Raw genomic sequence first — 18362 nt, forward strand, 5'->3', positions numbered from 1 at the left:
CACTGTACAGACATAAAAAGCAGACCATGTACCCATAAAATTGCATATTTTACTCCATAAGCGATTGCTTTCGATCTTGTCTTGGCAATCTCTGTTAGTTAAGTGTCGGTAAGTAACAGGAAGCAGCTATGATTGGTATATGAGTATATCCTTGTCACTTGGTATGCACGTTAACATAAAAAAGATGGCAGAAATCGATTGAATCAAACAAGAAACCAGAAGGGGGTTAGTTATAACTAGAAATGATCCTGTAAATGCCCAAGATGAATACACAGTAACACATACAAAATGAATTTCATGAACGAATTGGATTAGTACTAACTGGAGCATGTTTCACACAGATTAAATTGAAGCAAGAATAAACAAAAGTAGATGAATGAATTTCTAAAAGCTGAACCAACCAATGAAATGAATAATGCTACGGGCGCCCTTTCTTCAATCCACCAGCTGATTATACCTCATCATACCATCTTCATTGCACATTTAATTTGCTGCACCTCGCTAGCTAGCTAGCTCCTGCGTACGTTTGAGTCTCCATGAATAGTTAGCCATCCTCGAGTCTTTGAGCGTTGAAATGAACAGACACACAGTTATGTATTGGATTTCTTGCATGGTCTCAAGGTCTTCTCCTATTAAATATGGAGGAATTGGAATTAGGGTTGGCAATCTGGGCAGGGTTGCCATCAAATAGCTCATCAATGTACGTCTCTATGTCATCCGGCTGAAACTTTACGTACTTCTCTGTTTGCCTTCCCGGGTCCAACACCTGCGCGAATCTCCCCAAGAAGGATCTGTACGCCGGAATCACCACCGCCGATATCGAAACCCTAAGCTCCGACTGAAGCTGCTCGTCACTCACCACCCACGTGCTCTGCGTCTTGTGTATCTCATCAAACATAGCATTGAAGCTCTTGAACCTCTCTTTCAGCACCGGCTTCTGCACTTTCCCATGGTTGCTAAGCCCCTCGTGGCTCAGGAAACTCAGCAGCCGGCTCCACGTCTCTCTCTGGTAGTTCTTGTGGTACTGCCTCAGCTCCGACGACCTCTTCCGGCACCACGTGTCGCCCATGCATGCGTTGATCTCGGGAGAGCCCTTGATCTTCTGCATGATGTAACGTCCGTTGTTCATCATGAATATCGAGCTCAACGCCACGTCCTTGTACAGCTTCGACTTTGCCTCCAGGTTCGAGTCCAGCAAAGCCATCACCCGCGCCAGTTGCACCGCGAACGGCGACTCGTCGTCGGCCACCGCGTACGACGTGTCGCTCGCGTCGTACTCGTCGCGACTTTTGCTCGTCGAGTCGGTCCGCTCGATCTTGGCGTGCTCCTTAAACACCAGCTCCAGCGTGTGCTTGTACTCGCACGCATATCGAAGGTAGTTCATCGTGTACCGGGTCAACGGGTGCACCGCCCCTCCCGGTACCGGGTTCCGACCCGTTTCCGCCTTGATTGAATTCTCCAAATCACAGAATATACAAATCGCGGCTTCCCCCAGCCGCGCCAGAACCGTCGTGGTCTCCGTCTTGAGATCGTTGACGCATGCCTCCGGAAAAAGCTCGTCCATTTTGGGGACCACTCCCTTCACGGCCTCGTACATGTCGAGCGTCTTGAACAGCTTCTCCGCCGCTCTTTTCGCCATCGCGATTCCTTCGGCGAAATTCAGGAGCTGTATCATCACTCCTCTGCTCAGATTGCTGAACAGGCACGACGAAATTTCCGGGTGCTCGGAAAACACAGACTCGGCCAGCTTCCGTTCGCCGGAAAAGTAGAACGCCACGCATTGCTTCAATGCCTTGACCCACGACACGATCTCTCTCTCCAGAGACTCCCAGTGCATCTTCTGCACGTCGTCGATGCTGTGCTTCTCTAGGCCAAGCCTGTGGAGGTTTTCATCGAATGCATGCCTCCTTGAAATGATGTAAACCTCGCAGCACTCGAATTCGTATCCGGCAAAGATCATCTTCTTGGCTATTTTATTCAGATTGGACACAGCCTCCTGAGGATAACCAGGATATTCGACACCAACTTGAGTTTCCGGCTCGGATTCCGGCACTGAGTCTTGATCGTTCTTTCCCTTGGTACCACTGGTGTTGTCTTTGTGATCAGCTGCTGTGGTGTGCTGATCAGCCTCGGTTTTGGATTCTTCTAGAAGGACTCGGAATTCTTCTTCCAGATACGCCATGGCTCGGTGCTGAATGCCACTTAGGCGGTTGATCAAACCACCGTGCCTTTCTTGAAACTTCAATCCCATAGAACAGACGGACAAGAGAGACTCCCTCAGCTTGGCCATCCGATCCACAGCGTCCATAAACGACTCGTCGTCAGCGGGCACCGTACCCCACCTGCATCTTCCTTCGCAACAGATATCATCTACCCAATTCAAGAACTTTTCAATAAGCTTAATGAGCTCCTCTGGAACTAGATCCTTTTCTTTTTCGATGACGCAATACTCAGCTTCTTCAGTCTCTTTCTCATCTTTCTTTTCATCACCTAATTCTTTCTCATCCTTCTCATCGTCCTTAATCTCATCTTTGTCATTCTTTTCACCTTCTTTTACATCTTGATTCTCACCCTTCTCTTCTTCCTTTTCAACCTTGTCATCTGTTACTTTCTCTTCTTCCTTGTCATGTTTCTCATCCTTCTCATCACCACCTTTTGCATCTTTCGCCTCATTATTTGCATTATCCTTCTCCTCTTGTTGGCTCTCATCTTTCTCGCTAGGTCTAGACAATGTAGAGATACACCGATCAATGTCTTCAGAAAGCTTGTCGAGGGTGGGATGGGGATCCGGAATCTCAACCGGCTCAAGTGGAGTGCTGTCTTCTTCATCACCACCATCGGTAACGTCCTTATCTTTCTCTTTCTGATCAGCACTGTCTCCTTCTTCCTTTTGATCTTCTATTGGATTTCCATCATTCTTTGCAGGGGACTCTGGTGCCTTGGGTGTCCCTAAAGCCTTGGGAGTCCCTGATGCCTTAGGGGTCTTGGTCGGAGCCTCATCCTTCTCCATTGTTCAGTGCCTGGAGAATAATATTAGTTTAGGAAATTAGATTAGAATGTCACAATGAGAAAGAAGAAGGGTCTGAAAAAGATAGATGCGATGAGAACGGATAGTTATTTCTTCTTTTTTTTTGTTCCAACAAAATCCTTATTTGCGCTTCTGTTTCTCCATGTCATTTCTGAAACCAATTTTTCTTTTCCAATTTTCGTTTTTTGGTTTTGTAAAAAGAATTGAAACGGTCGTTGTAAAGGGCGCGAGTGAGGGAATGTTCCTACAATTGCTTGGTTTGCATTCGTTTGAACGATTTGACCGTTCAGTAACTTTTGTGGTCGTCTTTTTGTTTTTTGTTTTTTGCAATTTTCGTTTTTACAGATAGTAGTGGGCCGCCAACGAGTTGATTAGTTAGGCCCAACCCAAATCCACTAATCAAGCTAACTAACTTGTCCGTTTCAGACAGAGTGAGTGAGCTTCTTCTTCAGAGTCGGAGATCTGAAAGATGAGGAGGCATGGTGTATGGAGAAGGAGACGAGTTTCTGTACTCTCGATTCTGATCTCCGTTTCGATTCTCGCCGGAATCGGATTGCTGATTCTCAGCTTAAGAGCCGTAGATAATGATTCTGCAACGAGCCATGATTTCCCGGTTGAAATCCACGACTCGGTTTCGGATTCGGAGCCTGAAGGCGGCGGCGGCGGAGTTGGGGTTGAGCCGGAGAGAAAGTCTAGGTCGTGTGCGACGGTGGAAGAGATGGGGAAGGAGTTCGAGGGAGGAGGGTTTTGGGATGAGAGCTTGAGAGTGAGGAAGCTTATTCAGCATCACTTTGAATTGAATGGTAAGCTCGACGCCGTAAAAATAGAATAAAAATGCTAAACTGATGCATTCCATTGCGATTTAAAAGCATTTCATATGTTCATTTGCTTGTTTTGGAATTTTTACATTATTTTGGATCAATTAGTATCTTAGTAGTTTGGAGAATATAACTTTTTGAGAGGTGGAAGCTCATATGGGTTGTCCGTATTTGTCAGGTGCTTCGAGGGTGCGGAATCTTCCTCCAGAACAGTTTTGCCGGCATAGTTTTGTGCTTGGTAAATCAGCAGAGGCGGGATTCGGGAATGAAATGTACAAGATTTTGAGTGGTGCCGCGCTGAGTGTGATGTTAAACCGCTCCCTGATCATTGGGCAAACCAGGCATATTATTGGTTCTTTCTCAAGCCTTTCTTTTTCGTATTTCATGTTTCATCCCCAAGTCAGCCGATTCGTTACCACTGAAACATGTTAACATATCGGGGCTCGAGATACAGTTGGACTCAAACTAATTAAGTTGCAGCAATATGCTATTTCTTGTGCTTATATTGGTTTTGGTTTTTTTTTTTTTTTTGGGGAAAATTCCCTTTTGGGGATTACATTTCCTATTCGAACCTCTCTTTTACCATGAGAGAAATCAAGCATCTGTGGAGACTTAATAAATGTGAAAAGAAGTATAAAAGGCAACTGATTATGAGGACTGATGACTTTGAGAAACCTATGAAGACAAATGTCCTGTGTAGCAACTGGAGGAAATGGAAGCAACCTATTATATGGTAAAGTCAGAAAAGTTTAGAGATTTTTTCCTTAACTCATCCTCTGGTATCATCACAGGCTCATAACCTTGGTATTGCAGGTTCCAAGGAACAAATGACGCTGTGGCAGCCCAGTTTTTCTTGAAGAATATACACCCTGAGATGAGCAATGCTGCTTCTAATTTATTTGGAAAGCCAGAGATTCTCCATTCACGGCCTAATGTGTTTGGAGAGCTGATGAGAGTGCTTATATCTCCTTCTGAAGATGTTGAGGAAGCAGTCAATTGGGTTCTTGGCGGAGTGGATCCTGATATTTCTCTGCACATGCGAATGCTTATGAATAGGTATTGCAACCAACCATTTAGCTTGTTCTCTGATTGGGTAAGTTGTACATTCCAAATTTAAAGGCAGTTTCGGCTTCCTCTGTTTCAGGACAGTGAGAGCTGCACAGGCAGCATTGAACTGCATCAGAAAAGCTATGCGCAATTTGGGTGAATCCACAAGACCCAAGGTGGTCTTAGTGTCAGATACCCCCTCTCTTATAAAAAGTATTACACCTGATATAAGCAAGTTTGCAGAGGTAATTTACTCAATTTTCACAGAATGGCCCAATCATATGCATCATCAGCATTTTAATTCTCTATGCAACTCTATTCTCTTTTAAATTTGTAGTCATGAATGCAACCTAAAAGAGTTAAAGAGTTTGAAGATCTCTTTTCCTACACATTGTTCAGTAGTGGATTGCATCTTTTGATTCTAATGCAATTTTTGTTTGCTTAGGTAATTCATTTTGATTATGAACTTTTCAAAGGAAATATATCTGATGGCGGTAAAGGATTGCGAAGTTTAGAATTCAGAGCAAAAGATTGGGGCCCAGCACCCAGATGGGTAGCCTTTGTGGACTTCTTTCTTGCATCACGGGCAAAACATGCTGTTGTGTCTGGTGCTCACAGGCGTGTTGGGACTACATATGCTCAGTTAATTGCAGCACTGGCTGCAGCAAACAATCTAGGTACATGCATCCCTACTGTATTTGAATCACTTGCTAATAACTAATTTTGCTAGAACTGTTCTGATGTGTAGCCTATTTCATCTATTTCAGGGGACAGTCCAACTGGTTCTAATTTTTCGTTCTTAAGCAGCTTCCAAAGAGATTTGTTAAGAGAAGGTTTAAGATTCCAGATTGGTTGGGGACATGTGTGGAACAGATTTGCAGGTCCCCTCAGTTGTCATAACCAGCGTAACCAATGTGCTTTCACACCACTGCTCCCTCCTGCATGGTGGGATGGTCTCTGGCAATCTCCACTAAGAAGGGATATCAATAGGTTGGCTGACTACGGCATCCAGTTAACCGGTTTCGGCACCATTGATGAAACACATCTTCAGTCTTTTTGTAGCTCGAAGAAAGTTGTTGTGAAAACTATTCCATACATTTTGTAATACACCGTTTATTGAGGTTCCATTGATTCATGCACCCTGCACTGTATTAGTCTTCCACTTTCTTAACGGTCATTCTAGAACGTGTGCAGTTGTTGGAGTAGAGATTCTTTTCCTTTTAAGAAACAAGAACCGGTAAGCCTGTTGATAGAATGAAATGAGTAGAAGTTAATTTTCTTGGCAGAGTTTGTGGTTTATTACAGGAGTGAGACCTTCCATTTACTGTCTAAAGTGTTGAGTGCCAAGATGGTTGTAAAGAATAGCATTTTTATGATTCTTATCCACATTTTTTGTATTAATTCGACATGATCAACGTGTAGCAAACAACGTCGCCGGTTTGCAAACATAGAAATCCGGCAATGAAATGTTATGTTGCAGTAAGAATAGTAAGCTTATTTCCTTGCTACTTAGATTGATTTTATCCACCTTCAAGGTATTAACTCGATATAACAAAGAGCATCACCCAAAACTTAGCATTTTGGTAGCTTAAATTATGTTATTGTAGCATATTTGCTAAGGATAGGATATAATAGATAATTCAATTTAGAAATCCGGGAATGAAATGAAGTAAATGCCGTGTTTGTTTTTTTGTTTGTTTTTGCATATCCGAGTTTTAAATGTTCATTATAAGCTATCATGTTTTATAGGTAAATTCTATTATATCCAACGTAAATTTTAAATTAACCGTGTGATTTACTTAGTAAATTTCAAGCAGGCTTACCATATATGGGGCAGGTAGTATTAACAAAATAAACACCAACATGGATTATATCGCGAATTTGATCTGATTTTAAATAAGAAAGAATATGGTTAAATAGAAAAAGATTAACGTGACATGGTTTAGTACGTGAGTGTGACCTCATCGCCACAATCATACGGCAAAGAAAAAAAGAATATATAGAGAGACGGAATGGATTCTATATAGAAACCAAAAAAGTATAACATAAAGTCATAAACGAATAAAATAAAGGTTGATACGCCTTTGATCTTGTAGTCATCGTCGTACGTTTGCTGTTGTTGTTGTTGTTGTTGTTGTTGTACGTTGGAAAAGGGAAGCGCGTGATTGGGAGTTGCGAGTCGTCTTCTTCTTCTGGCTTTGCATTTCGTTCCCCTTGTAGGGTTAATTCTGTGTGTTTTCATCACTAACAAGATGAACAGAATTCTGGAGATGATGTTGATCTGAAAACAAACAACATTATATACCGTATCTGTTCTATTGTCTCTGCTGCCATAATGGGATATTGCCCCTGCTTCGGGATCAGAAAGGGCAAGAAGCTCAAGCGCGGCAAAGACGACGACGTTCACAAAACCTCAACCAAGGTCGAGGACATACACCCTTCTACCCATAATGCCGAGCCTCAATTGTCTTCTGGTGAGTTCTCCTTCTTCTTCTACTTTCCCTTACGTTTGATCATGCGAATGCCTCTTTATTTCTGGAGGGTTTTGTCATTTGTGGCTTGTTTGGATAATGCTTCGGTTTCCTTTCATGAAAAAACTTTGATTTTGTGGTCTTCAGACTTCAGCTCTTGAATGTTAATGGTTCCGTTTTGTTGTTTGTTGATCGATTTGACCCAAGTTTGGATCTTGTTCATAGATAGTCTCTTGTGCGTCCTATTTCTTATTTTCACAGTTTAGGACTTTCGTCTGGTTTTTCCTACTCAGCCGAATATCCTAGTCAGCCTTATAACCATAAGAATGTTTTAGAGTTTTCCTACTCGATCTCCTATGTAATAGTTCTTGGAGATTTCAGGCTACTGAATTTGAATTTAAGATGTTAGGGACTGTAGACCTAGAATGAAGTTGACATTGTATAGTTCTCATTTCCCCCTATACTTTATTTGATAGTTTTGCCTCTTTTTACATGTAATTCATAGATGTTAATGAAATCTTGTCCGATAATCAGCTCAAGAAGATGAAACTAATTCCCCCACTAAGGCTCAGACATTCACCTTCCGTGAACTTGCAACTGCAACCAAAAACTTTAGGGCGGAATGCTTTATTGGGGAAGGAGGATTTGGCCCTGTATACAAAGGACAATTGAGCTCTGGTCGAGTAAGTTGTTCAACGGCTGACTAACTTCTTCTGTATGTATATGTTGATCTGATCTTCAGGATTTAATCTATTGTATTTTTATATGAGGAGGTGATTTTTCAAGCAGGTTGTAGCTGTAAAGAAACTCGATCAGACTGGTGTTCAAGGAGACAAGGAGTTTCTGGTGGAGGTTCTAATGCTTTCTCTTCTGCGTCACCCAAACCTTGTAAGTTTAATTGGTTACTGTGCTGAAGGGGAGCAGCGCCTGCTTGTCTATGAATACATGCCCTTAGGGTCCTTGGCAGATCATCTCCATGGTACATGTTTTGATGTCATTCAAGTTTTAACTTACAACACCATTGAGCTTCTCCTCATGCTTACATCCCAATTCTTAGTTCACCTTAGATTTCACTTCAATATTTTGGAAACACATAGATAGGCACTTGAATGATCTTTTTAAACTGTGTGCAAAACCAAAAGGAGAGAGCAAGTATACTCCATTATTCAACCAAGAAATTTAGGTATGTTTCCATCATCAGGGGAAGATCAGACTTGCAAGACTGTAATTAATCCCCTTCCTGTCCTAAAATGTGGTTTGTGAAAGTCTACGAGTGTTTCTAGCTCACTTATGCTTGATATACCTGGTTTCTAATGAGTTTAAAGCTTGTATCTTTCTTCTTTTGGTAATTTAAAGCTTGTATCTTGGTTCTAGTGACTGAAGAATTCTGCTCCATTCTGAGCGATGGGAAATTCTAATTCTAAGTTGTATTTCACTTTCCGTGCTTTTTTATGTCTGTTCGTACTGTATGGAAATAAGAATTATAGTCATTTCAATCATAATTAATACTAAAACATTTACATTATATGCTTGTCATGGACAAGTCATCTTATACCTTGTTATCATTTATAAAATTTTGAAGGTGATGACCAACCCCACCTGTGATTGTTCTCAGATCTTAGACCTGATAAAGAACCACTTGATTGGAACACAAGGATGATGATAGCGGCTGGTGCAGCCAAAGGGTTGGAATATCTTCACCATGATGCTGAACCACCTGTCATATACAGGGATGTAAAATCAGCCAACATTTTGTTGGGAGAGGATTTTTACCCGAAACTTTCTGATTTTGGGCTTGCAAAGTTTGGTCCTACTGGAGATAGATCGCATGTCTCCACCAGGGTCATGGGAACTCATGGTTACTGTGCTCCTGAGTATGCTAAAAGTGGGAGGTTGACAGCAAAGTCGGATATCTACAGTTTCGGCATAGTCTTGCTGGAGCTGCTTACAGGACATAAGGCAGTTGATGGTACTCTTGGTCGTAATAAACAACTTGTTGAATGGGTAACTCTTTATGTTTTAATTTCTACTGTGTGGTTAAGTAAAACATGTTCAATAGCTTTTGATCTTGGGTGAGGGATAGTTGATCCTACTAATTTCCATGGTGTATGTTTTTTGTAGGCACGTCCTTATATGAGAAATCCCAAGAATCTTACCATGCAATTTGCAGATCCATATCTCAGAGGGCAGTTTCCGTTACATATCTTGAGAAAAGCATTAGCAGTGGCTTCCATGTGTCTGCAAGAAAATGCTTCTCTGCGACCAACCATGAGGGATGTGGTACTTGCCTTGAATTTCTTGACAACTCATCCATACAATGAACCAAAGGTGTTGAGCATCAGCACCGAGCGGGTTGAAGAAATAAAGAGTTCGAATGCATCAGGGAATAACTCTCCAAATGAAACAACTTCTATGTTAAACAAGAACGATGAGCGAGAGAGAGCTGTGGCAGAAGCCAAGATGTGGGGAGAGACTTGGAGAGACAAACGAAGACCAGGTGCACAAAATAGTCATCATGATACCTTTAGTCTTTAGATCACTTTCCTATCGTGCGTCCGATCCAATGCCTGCTGGTTCTTCCGATTCCCCCACCATGCGGTATCTTTCAAACTACAGATTTTTCTTCCCCTGCAGAAAAACCCTGGAATATATATTGGCTTCAGTTGGGAAGAAACTCTTTTACATTAGCTTAGTAAAATGTCTTCCTTGAGTAGCTGGTCTACTCAGCACAGACTAGAGTTAAAATAAAAATCCAGTTAGAGTTGCAAAGATTGATGGAAGATGATATAGTGGATGATCAGCATAAATCTTCTATTCTCATGTTAACTTTGTAGCAATATTATCTAAGAGTAAATAGGGAAATGGCCATGAGGAAAATAGGGAAGTAAAATGTGAATGCTGATGCAGGAGACTGGAATTCATTATGAACCTGAGAAAGAGAAATTGTCAAAATGAAGATGATTAATGAGAGCCATGACTGCCTTTCGTTTAAACTTTAAAACTGTACGTGGTTGGTGACTTTGGTCTCATGACTCGTATCGAACTTGAGATGCTTTACTTTGGAACGATGAGGACGTGATGAGGACGTTCGTAGTTGCTGTTAAAGGTATAAGGATATTAGATGTGTAATATATAAACTAGTTGCTTCTTGGGATGATCTGGCATTCTGGTGTGTAGCAAGTATATATGTCAAAGGGATGAGCTAGCTTCATACTTTGGTTAGTGATCAGAGGTAAGCTGAAAATTATTGACATTGCTAAATTTAGTGGAATGTGTCTCGTGTGTGCTCCATCTGTCTAGTTTTGTAGTTATGTGCGAGCAGCAAGGCAAGGCTCTTACTTGTCTTTCTCTGTTGTGAAAATTATCTCCAGCTGGACAGGGATCACAGCACCCTCTCCCTTTCTGAAAAAATTCTGTTTTCTAATCAGTGTTCCAAAGAGAAAAGGGGAAACGAATACAAAGAAAGAAATTGCACAAGTAGCTTGCTAGTCTTGATTGTTGAGCATATCTACCATCCCAATTGCACTCTAATTGTTGAGATTACCCAGATCATGTAATTCAATGAATCTCTAGCCTCCTCAGTTCTAAAAGGAGGCACACCAACCCCAAAGCAACTTTGTGTGATCCAGAGGCATAATACAGGAGCGAGAGATATTATAAAGTATAAAACCAAAAAAGAGGTCCTACCGGGAGTCGAACCCAGGTCGCTGGATTCAAAGTCCAGAGTGCTAACCACTACACCATAGAACCCCGACATGCACATTCTACAGCGCTAACAAAGTTCTTTGGTATCCAGGATCGGATCACTAATTTCAAAGCTAGTGCTTTGTCAGGGATGGAACAGTTGGTTACAGCCCCGGAGACATTTTTGGTTGTTTACAAATAGTTTATGGCAAGGATTTATAAAATAAGCATATATAGTTTGATTGAATTATTCAGTTCAACCAAACTCGTGGTAGAGCACTTAAAGGACAACGGACACACTAGATAAATTTGTGGTGAAGCTGAAGGTATATATCTCTCTATGACCTCTTTTGAGTTCATGTTTGTCTTGCATTTTCTGAATAAAGTCCTGGGCATCACTGATTTTCTTTGTAAAAAATTCCAAAAGAAGTCTGCACATATATTGTTAGTGCTCTTAATTATATTTCTACTACAAAAATGTTGCTTCAAAAGTTTAGGGACAATGGTTGGGAGAATTTTCTTGAAACTATGATATCATTTTGTGAAACTCATGAGATTAATATGCCTGATATGAGTGCTCCACAAAGGGTGGGTACTGGTCGTTCTTGTCAACAAAATGATGACATTACAATAGAACACCACTATCATTTTGATATATTTAATGTTGTTATAGATAAACAGATGATGGAATTAGATGAAAGATTTCCAGAGCAACCAAAGGAACTTCTCACTCTTACTGCAGCTTTAGATTTTCAATATGATTTTAGGTCTTTTAAGAAGGATGATATTTGCAGTCTTGCTGAAAAGTTCTATCCCCAAGATTTTACTTCTGTTGAGTTGCATGCTTTAGATTTGCAATTGACATTTTATGCTGAAGATATTCATAGCCGTCCTGAGCTTCAGAATATTACTAGTCTTTCAGAATTATGTGTGAAATTGGTTGAAACAAGATTACCAGAAGACTACCACTTAATTCATAGATTGCTTTGTTTAGTATTAACTTTTCCTGTCTCTACGGCATCAATAGAATGAGCATTTTCAGCTTTGAGAATTATTAAAAATCGATTTCGGAGCAAGATAGAAGAAGAGTTTCTTAATGATTGCATGTTGATTCATATCGGAAGACAATTTGCTGATAGTATTGACAATAAGTCAATTATTGATAAATTTGCTACAAAAACTCGTATAGTATAGCTTAAGATTAGGTAGTCAGATTGGTTTTTTATATATGTATGGATTCTACTTAATCTAATGATCTAATTTTCATACATTTTGAATTTTTTATCAAAGAAAAATTTAGCCCAGATAGTTTTGAAATCTTGGTTCGTCCCTGTGCATTATCACTTTACTTATTCTTTATTTGGAGAAGTCATCTACTTATTCTACTAAACCGATTGCTTAAATAGGACTAAAAGCTCAGTGTTCCCTTGAGATGCAAGTCTCTAACACGTGATGATCAGATAGAAATGCTGCCAGAAAAAACCAGAGATACCTAATGCCTCTTAGCATAAGTTAGGCTGCCATGGCCAGGTTACTAGATTATGGTGTGTGTGTGTGTGTCTTAAACTAAATTATTCTGTCTCTCACAGTTTATAATAATCTGTGTTTAATGAGAGATGTGCGTGCAGGCCCAGCTTCTATATATATGTATTTGATTCGGCATATATATAGTCTGAGAAAGCCAGACACACATGGCATGGGTTGTCCAAATACCAATGTTCAAAATGCGTCAATTTTGCTGGTGAAACCTGCAACATCCATCATTTTGATCATGGGATTACTCATATATATCACTCACTGTAATTATGCGAGCTCGTTTTGTTCCCACTTATTTACCACATTAATTATTTGCTATTTACCAGATCTAAATCCATTTTAGTGATCTTACTTGATATCATTCTTGTTCCCATGTTCTGCAACTTTACAGCACAAAGTCCATGAAGCAAGCATTCTCCAAGAACGGAAAGGCTTGTGACAGCAGGTTTTGTATTTACCCTAGCCTTTTGCATTCACCAACTCAATTAACTTGTATGTTAAACTTGTCTCATGAGCGTCATAAATAAATATATACTGGTGTGAAACGAAATTATTCAATATATCCATTTGCAATGATTCTTGTTTGTGTATGCATTGAAATTGGATATGAAGTATATATGGTTGTCCTTACTGTAAGTTTGTCTATAGAACTCCGCCTGCAAAGTCCATAAAATGAAGTTACAACTCCTCCTACCGTGCATGGTAAAACAAGATTGATGAACACCTTTTCTCTAAGGTAATGATTCTTGTAACTAAATTGATCTGATTCAATGTACACCAGCTGCAATTCAATCTCCAAGACTCCAAATTAGGCTAAATCAAGTCATGTATTTTATTGTCTTCCAAACTACGCTCTCGTTTATTGAATGAGAGCATTTTGGGGACAAGGTAAGAAAAAAAAAAATTAGTGTTAAATGTTTGTCATAAAAGATTTAAGAGATAGTCTCGTTCAACTTTGTTATAATCACGTATCCAATTTTTACCTTAATAAGTCGGTAGCGTATTTGTTTATATTTATTCACATTGAACCGTCTCAACACGAGTCATTCGTCGAACATAACACTCCGTAAATCGTCTATTATCTTCTTCGCTTTTTTTGTTTAATTTTGAATTTTGAACTAAAATACAGAAAATAATGATGAAATTAGAGAATCTTAATTTGTGAGTTTTAGGTTAGAAATCTAAAGTCAAAAGAAATAAATTTCCGGATTTAAAAAAGAAGTCAAAAGTAATTAAGTAAGAAACGCAATTAAAACCCGAATGAATTGATTGAAACCCAAAATCTCTCCGTAACAAAATCACAGGAGGAGAAGGAGGAGGAGCAGTAGCAGCTAAATTAAAAACCACAAGCTGTACGCCGGGCTCACACCCACCACAGCAACCGGTCCATCCCAAGCCCTCTCCCCCAATCAACCCCTGCCACGTCAACCGATCCTCACTGTAAAGCAGCACAGACACACAGCCACAGCAGCGATAGAGTCCTAGACCCTCCGCTCTCTCTCTCTCTCTCTCCGCTTCCCCAAACAATGAATAAACCCTTGGCCTCTTCCCTTGTTGCTCAACCGTAACAACCTCAGCTCACCGGAGCCTGACCCGACCCGAGAGCCCATATTTGTTCTTTATCTCGTTTCGATATAAAGTTCGCGTCTTTTTGGTTCGATCTTATTGGAGCTGAGAGAGAGAGAGAGAGAGCGATGTACGTGGTGCCTCCGCCGCAGCGATCGGATCCGGGCGCCGGATCCGCCTCCGGTGATTCCCGGGTCTATCAAACTTGGAAAGGCAGCAATGTAAGTTTCTCAAAGATTTCGTTTTGGTTTTGTTTTTTGAACATCAGCTATATATAGAACATGTCTTTTTTGCTATTTTTATGTTTTGCTGATTGTGATATTGTTATTGTTTTGATTATGATATATATGCAAAACTTTATGAAAAACATTAAAAGGTTAAGACATTTTGCCTGTAATTGAAAAAAGCAGAAGACAAGGAATTGGAGTATCAGTTATAAACATAAAGTTTATACTTTAATTGATTTTGAAGATCAAGCATTTAGCATTCAGGTGGTGTTTATGCGATTGCGCCTTACGTTTATCTTGTTTTTGCTTTGTTGTAGATATTCTTTCTCCAGGGGAGATTTATATTTGGACCGGATGTAAGATCGTTGGGGCTGACCATACTTCTAATTGTTGCTCCGGTCACTATTTTCTGCGTCTTTGTTGCCAGAAGGTTGATGGACCATTATTCAGATCACTTGGGAGAATTGATAATGGCTGTCGCTGTTGTATTCACAGTTTATGTGAGTTCCCTCATCTTTAATTCACTTGTTGTATTATATGTATTCACATTGGACTGGACCGTGGGACAATATAATGTTATAGGGCTGTTCCCGCTCTTCTGACATTCTTTGGGGTAATAGGGTGTAGAACTTGTTTGCTTCTTAAGTTAAAAATTGCTACCTCCAGTAGGGAGATTAGATAGGACCACGGTAAAATCTGGATGACTGACACTTGTAATTAGATATGGCTCGATATAGGTTAAGGTTTTGTTGTAGGCTCTACTAAGCATTCAAAAATTGACTCAAGTTATTGAATTTACTAGGGTAAATGATAATTAGTTAGGGCTATAGAGTTGTAACAAGTTCTGCCCACAAAAACACCCTCATCATCTATATTCTCCGTGGCTACATCTCTAGTACTAGGAGGAGAAGGAGAAGGAGGGCAAAACAACGGATTACATTTCTTTAAACAAATAACTATAGGAAAGTTTATGTATTTGCGGAGTGCCTGATATGATGACACATTGTTCTATTTTCAGGATTTAATGCTTCTCCTGCTTACCTCTGGAAGAGATCCTGGTATAATTCCCCGTAACACACACCCTCCAGAGCCAGAAGGCTTTGATGGGAGTACAGAAAGTGGGGCTGGGCAAACTCCACAGTTACGCTTGCCTCGTATCAAAGAAGTAGAGGTGAACGGTATCCCCGTTAAGATCAAATACTGTGATACTTGTATGCTTTATAGACCCCCTCGCTGCTCCCACTGTTCAATATGCAACAACTGTGTGGAACGATTCGACCATCACTGTCCCTGGGTTGGGCAGTGTATCGGGCTGGTAAGTATTCTTCCCATAATTTAGAGTCACATTCTTTCCTCAGTCTAGAATCAGGAATTCTTTGCTCTGCCATATAATACAGACATACTATGTGTGCATATTATCATACTAAAGTAAATATTTACACTAATGAATTCATGTATGAAAGAATTAATGAATGTGAAAAATGCTAATTATCAGAATGTGTACCAATCCACCTGTTGTCACAGAGAGACTGGATTTTAAACAGTTTAGGCACTGGCATACCAAGGTAACTCGAATGATGTGCCTGAGCTTGTCTGGTGAAAAAGATATAGTATGATAAAAGTAGAAATTATGTTTCTTGATAATTTTCTGTCATTGCATATTCTTGTTGATATGGTGATTATTCAGTTGCCTTCTGCTGTGATGTATTATCATGAGTTAACTTTGCTGTATGAAACTTTGATGAATGGAAAGAAGTATCTGAACACTCTAATCTGCTTGCAGAGAAATTACCGTTTCTTCTTCATGTTTGTCTTCTCCACGACCCTTCTTTGTATATACGTGTTTGCATTCTGCTGGGTATATGTTCGGAGGATCATGGGAAGCGAGGACACAACAATTTGGAGAGCAATGATAAAAACTCCAGCGTCTATTGTTCTGATAGTGTACACTTTCATATCGATGTGGTTTGTTGGCGGCCTTACTGCCTTCCATTTATATCTCATCAGTACAAATCAGGTAAGATATTCCCATTTATAACATGTTGCATCCCTTTAGTACTGTTGTACATAATTTTTCTTTCTGATTCATCTATTGCTATGAAAGAAAGCTTACATTTATGTGCATTGATTTGACAGACTACATACGAGAATTTTCGATATCGATATGATAGGCGAGCCAATCCATATAACAAAGGAGTTGCTGACAATTTCAAGGAGATATTTTGCACCAGTATTCCTGAATCTAAGAATGACTTCAGGGAAAAGGTGCCAAGGGAACCTGTATTACCTCCCCGACCAGGTGGTGGTGGTTTTATGAGCCCAAATATGGGAAAAGCTGTGGACGACATAGAAATGGGAAGAAAAACGGTGTGGGGAGACATGGGTGCTGGGGGTGATCATTTTGAAGGGCAACTTAACAACAATGAACGCCAGAATGTTAAGGAGGGGGAACTAGGGGAAGTTTCCCCAGACATAAGGACTACAGTAGACGAGACTGTGGATCGTGCTGGAATACATCCCAGGCGATCCAGTTGGGGAAGGAAAAGTGGAAGTTGGGAGATGTCACCAGAAGTTCTTGCTTTGGCAGCTAGAGTTGGGGAACCAAACCGCATGGGTGGGAGTAGCAGCAGTGGCTTGACAAATGAAAACCGACAGACATAATACTAAGCCTTTCAAAATGTGACAAATCAGCAGCAGACTTGTGAAATGGAGAATTTGATCTCGCGGCAGCATAGCATACCGAAGATTTAAGGTTGGTGCGCAGTCATTTGATTCCCACATTAATATTATGTTCAATATGGGGGAGCAGGGTCTTTGTAAGGGAGTGTTGGCTTGGGCATAGTGTTGTTAGGAAGGAATTGTGTGTTGTATGAGTGAGCTTTCGTGTTTTTGTGTTGCATTTGTGGGATTAGTTAGTTCCTAATTGTATTGCAACTGTGGAGTTACTGTTAATTGTTTCGATTGCTATAGTTCAATTTGGATTCGGCTGTCTTAATGTATTAAAACCAGTGGACAGGTTGCTGGATTAGGCAGTTTGAACCAGTCATGCCCAAACCCTATATGGCTATATAACTAAACTAGTGACAAACGTTAACAGCAAAATCTTATTAGTGCTTGCAAGCATAATTATTTTACATTTATATAACTGATCGCGTGCTCGATGCTTATATTTCTTTATTGAGGATTGATTATGCTTTGCCATTGCATCTGTGCTTGGTACTCATCACCAGCACCAGCACCAGCAGAGAACCAAGGAAGTATATCTTAATATAAAATAATAAAAATGTAAAAACTGGGCACAAAGACAATGGATCAAGTGAAGGAGGGAAGGAGGGAGGGAAGGAGGGAGGGAGGGAGGTCACTGTTACTGTCCTGGTGTCCTGGGGTCAAACCCAATGCCCAGAAAGGAGGCTGGAACAGACAAGAGGCAAGGAAAGTACATTACAACTTTACAAGCATTCCTGGACCTGCAACTGAGCTCTGCAGGGACTGTTGTGTAATTTGACCATATCTACATGGAGAGTGTCAGTGTGTCACAAACAAGCCCTACCCTTCTTCTCCTACGACCATCACATGACGAAGAACACATGCCCCCCCTGGTTTTTTCTCGGTTCTTGCTTCCAAAAATACAAAATGTCTGAAAAATAAAAATTTTAAAGCTGGAGTTTGGGCTCAGGGTGCAGAGAGAGCCAGAGACCTCTCAGAGCTGTAACGGGAAAGATTTGATTCGAGTTAAAAACAGTACACAATCCTCGTTCCCAACTGGTTCCCAACTGGGTTAAAATCTAATCGAAAGAGATAACATAGTGTATGAAACCAATCAGAGTATTGGTAAAATAGACAGATGAGAGGAGAAACCCAACAAGAGTAATTAAAGCTTTCATCTCGACTCGAGTCTTGGCCTTTTCACTTGAGCAGCTTGCTAGTTAGTTAGTTGGCCTGGCTAGTTATTACCTTCAATTCAATTTTCCTTCTTTCTTTCTTT

At 40.4% G+C, this 18362-nt stretch overlaps 5 protein-coding genes and 1 non-coding gene across 6 annotated transcripts; 4 read left to right on the forward strand and 2 right to left on the reverse strand.

Moving 5' to 3' along the window:
• Window positions 1–616: 616 nt before the first annotated feature.
• LOC101308117 lies at window positions 617–3010 on the reverse strand. The gene has a single exon (XM_004306262.1). It carries the CDS (start codon window positions 3008–3010, stop codon window positions 617–619), a length of 2394 nt encoding a protein of 797 aa, XP_004306310.1.
• A 442-nt stretch (window positions 3011–3452) lies between these two features.
• Window positions 3453–5998, forward strand: LOC101308409. The gene is made up of 7 exons (XM_004306263.1): window positions 3453–3831; window positions 4025–4186; window positions 4378–4579; window positions 4660–4902; window positions 4991–5138; window positions 5339–5570; window positions 5661–5998. The coding sequence occupies exons 1-7, from the start codon at window positions 3498–3500 to the stop codon at window positions 5996–5998; spliced, it is 1659 nt and encodes a 552-aa protein (XP_004306311.1). The 5' UTR covers window positions 3453–3497.
• Window positions 5999–7071: 1073 nt separating this feature from the next.
• On the forward strand, window positions 7072–10310 carry LOC101296987 (serine/threonine-protein kinase PBS1-like). Its single transcript, XM_004304495.1, has 5 exons — window positions 7072–7367; window positions 7899–8047; window positions 8154–8343; window positions 8980–9368; window positions 9486–10310. Exons 1-5 carry the CDS (start codon window positions 7229–7231, stop codon window positions 9897–9899), a joined length of 1281 nt encoding a protein of 426 aa, XP_004304543.1. The 5' UTR covers window positions 7072–7228; the 3' UTR covers window positions 9900–10310.
• A 732-nt stretch (window positions 10311–11042) lies between these two features.
• TRNAQ-UUG lies at window positions 11043–11114 on the reverse strand. The gene has a single exon. It is a non-coding gene; the product is annotated as a tRNA-Gln (tRNA).
• Window positions 11115–11525: 411 nt separating this feature from the next.
• On the forward strand, window positions 11526–12080 carry LOC101308704. Its single transcript, XM_004306264.1, has one exon. The coding sequence runs from the start codon at window positions 11526–11528 to the stop codon at window positions 12078–12080; it is 555 nt and encodes a 184-aa protein (XP_004306312.1).
• Window positions 12081–14072: 1992 nt separating this feature from the next.
• Window positions 14073–17402, forward strand: LOC101297275 (probable S-acyltransferase At3g26935-like). The gene is made up of 5 exons (XM_004304496.1): window positions 14073–14371; window positions 14695–14877; window positions 15396–15692; window positions 16161–16394; window positions 16514–17402. The coding sequence occupies exons 1-5, from the start codon at window positions 14279–14281 to the stop codon at window positions 17036–17038; spliced, it is 1332 nt and encodes a 443-aa protein (XP_004304544.1). The 5' UTR covers window positions 14073–14278; the 3' UTR covers window positions 17039–17402.
• Window positions 17403–18362: the final 960 nt, after the last annotated feature.

This window comes from Fragaria vesca, linkage group LG6, assembly GCF_000184155.1.
Source record: "Fragaria vesca subsp. vesca linkage group LG6, FraVesHawaii_1.0, whole genome shotgun sequence".
NCBI classification, from domain to species: domain Eukaryota; kingdom Viridiplantae; phylum Streptophyta; class Magnoliopsida; order Rosales; family Rosaceae; genus Fragaria; species Fragaria vesca.

Coding starts and splice junctions, on each gene's coding strand:
- LOC101308117 (XM_004306262.1), bottom strand. CDS start 3,010: ATGGAGAAGGATGAGGCTCCGACCAAGACCCCTAAGGCATCAGGGACT.
- LOC101308704 (XM_004306264.1), top strand. CDS start 11,526: ATGTTGCTTCAAAAGTTTAGGGACAATGGTTGGGAGAATTTTCTTGAA.
- LOC101308409 (XM_004306263.1), top strand. CDS start 3,498: ATGAGGAGGCATGGTGTATGGAGAAGGAGACGAGTTTCTGTACTCTCG. Junction 4,187..4,377: donor CCTGATCATTGGGCAAACCA/GGCATATTATTG, acceptor TTTTTTTTTTTT/GGGGAAAATTCCCTTTTGGG. Junction 5,139..5,338: donor ATATAAGCAAGTTTGCAGAG/GTAATTTACTCA, acceptor TTGTTTGCTTAG/GTAATTCATTTTGATTATGA.
- LOC101297275 (XM_004304496.1), top strand. CDS start 14,279: ATGTACGTGGTGCCTCCGCCGCAGCGATCGGATCCGGGCGCCGGATCC. Junction 14,878..15,395: donor CTGTTGTATTCACAGTTTAT/GTGAGTTCCCTC, acceptor TTCTATTTTCAG/GATTTAATGCTTCTCCTGCT. Junction 16,395..16,513: donor ATCTCATCAGTACAAATCAG/GTAAGATATTCC, acceptor TTGATTTGACAG/ACTACATACGAGAATTTTCG.
- LOC101296987 (XM_004304495.1), top strand. CDS start 7,229: ATGGGATATTGCCCCTGCTTCGGGATCAGAAAGGGCAAGAAGCTCAAG. Junction 7,368..7,898: donor CGAGCCTCAATTGTCTTCTG/GTGAGTTCTCCT, acceptor TCCGATAATCAG/CTCAAGAAGATGAAACTAAT. Junction 8,048..8,153: donor GACAATTGAGCTCTGGTCGA/GTAAGTTGTTCA, acceptor TTTTTCAAGCAG/GTTGTAGCTGTAAAGAAACT.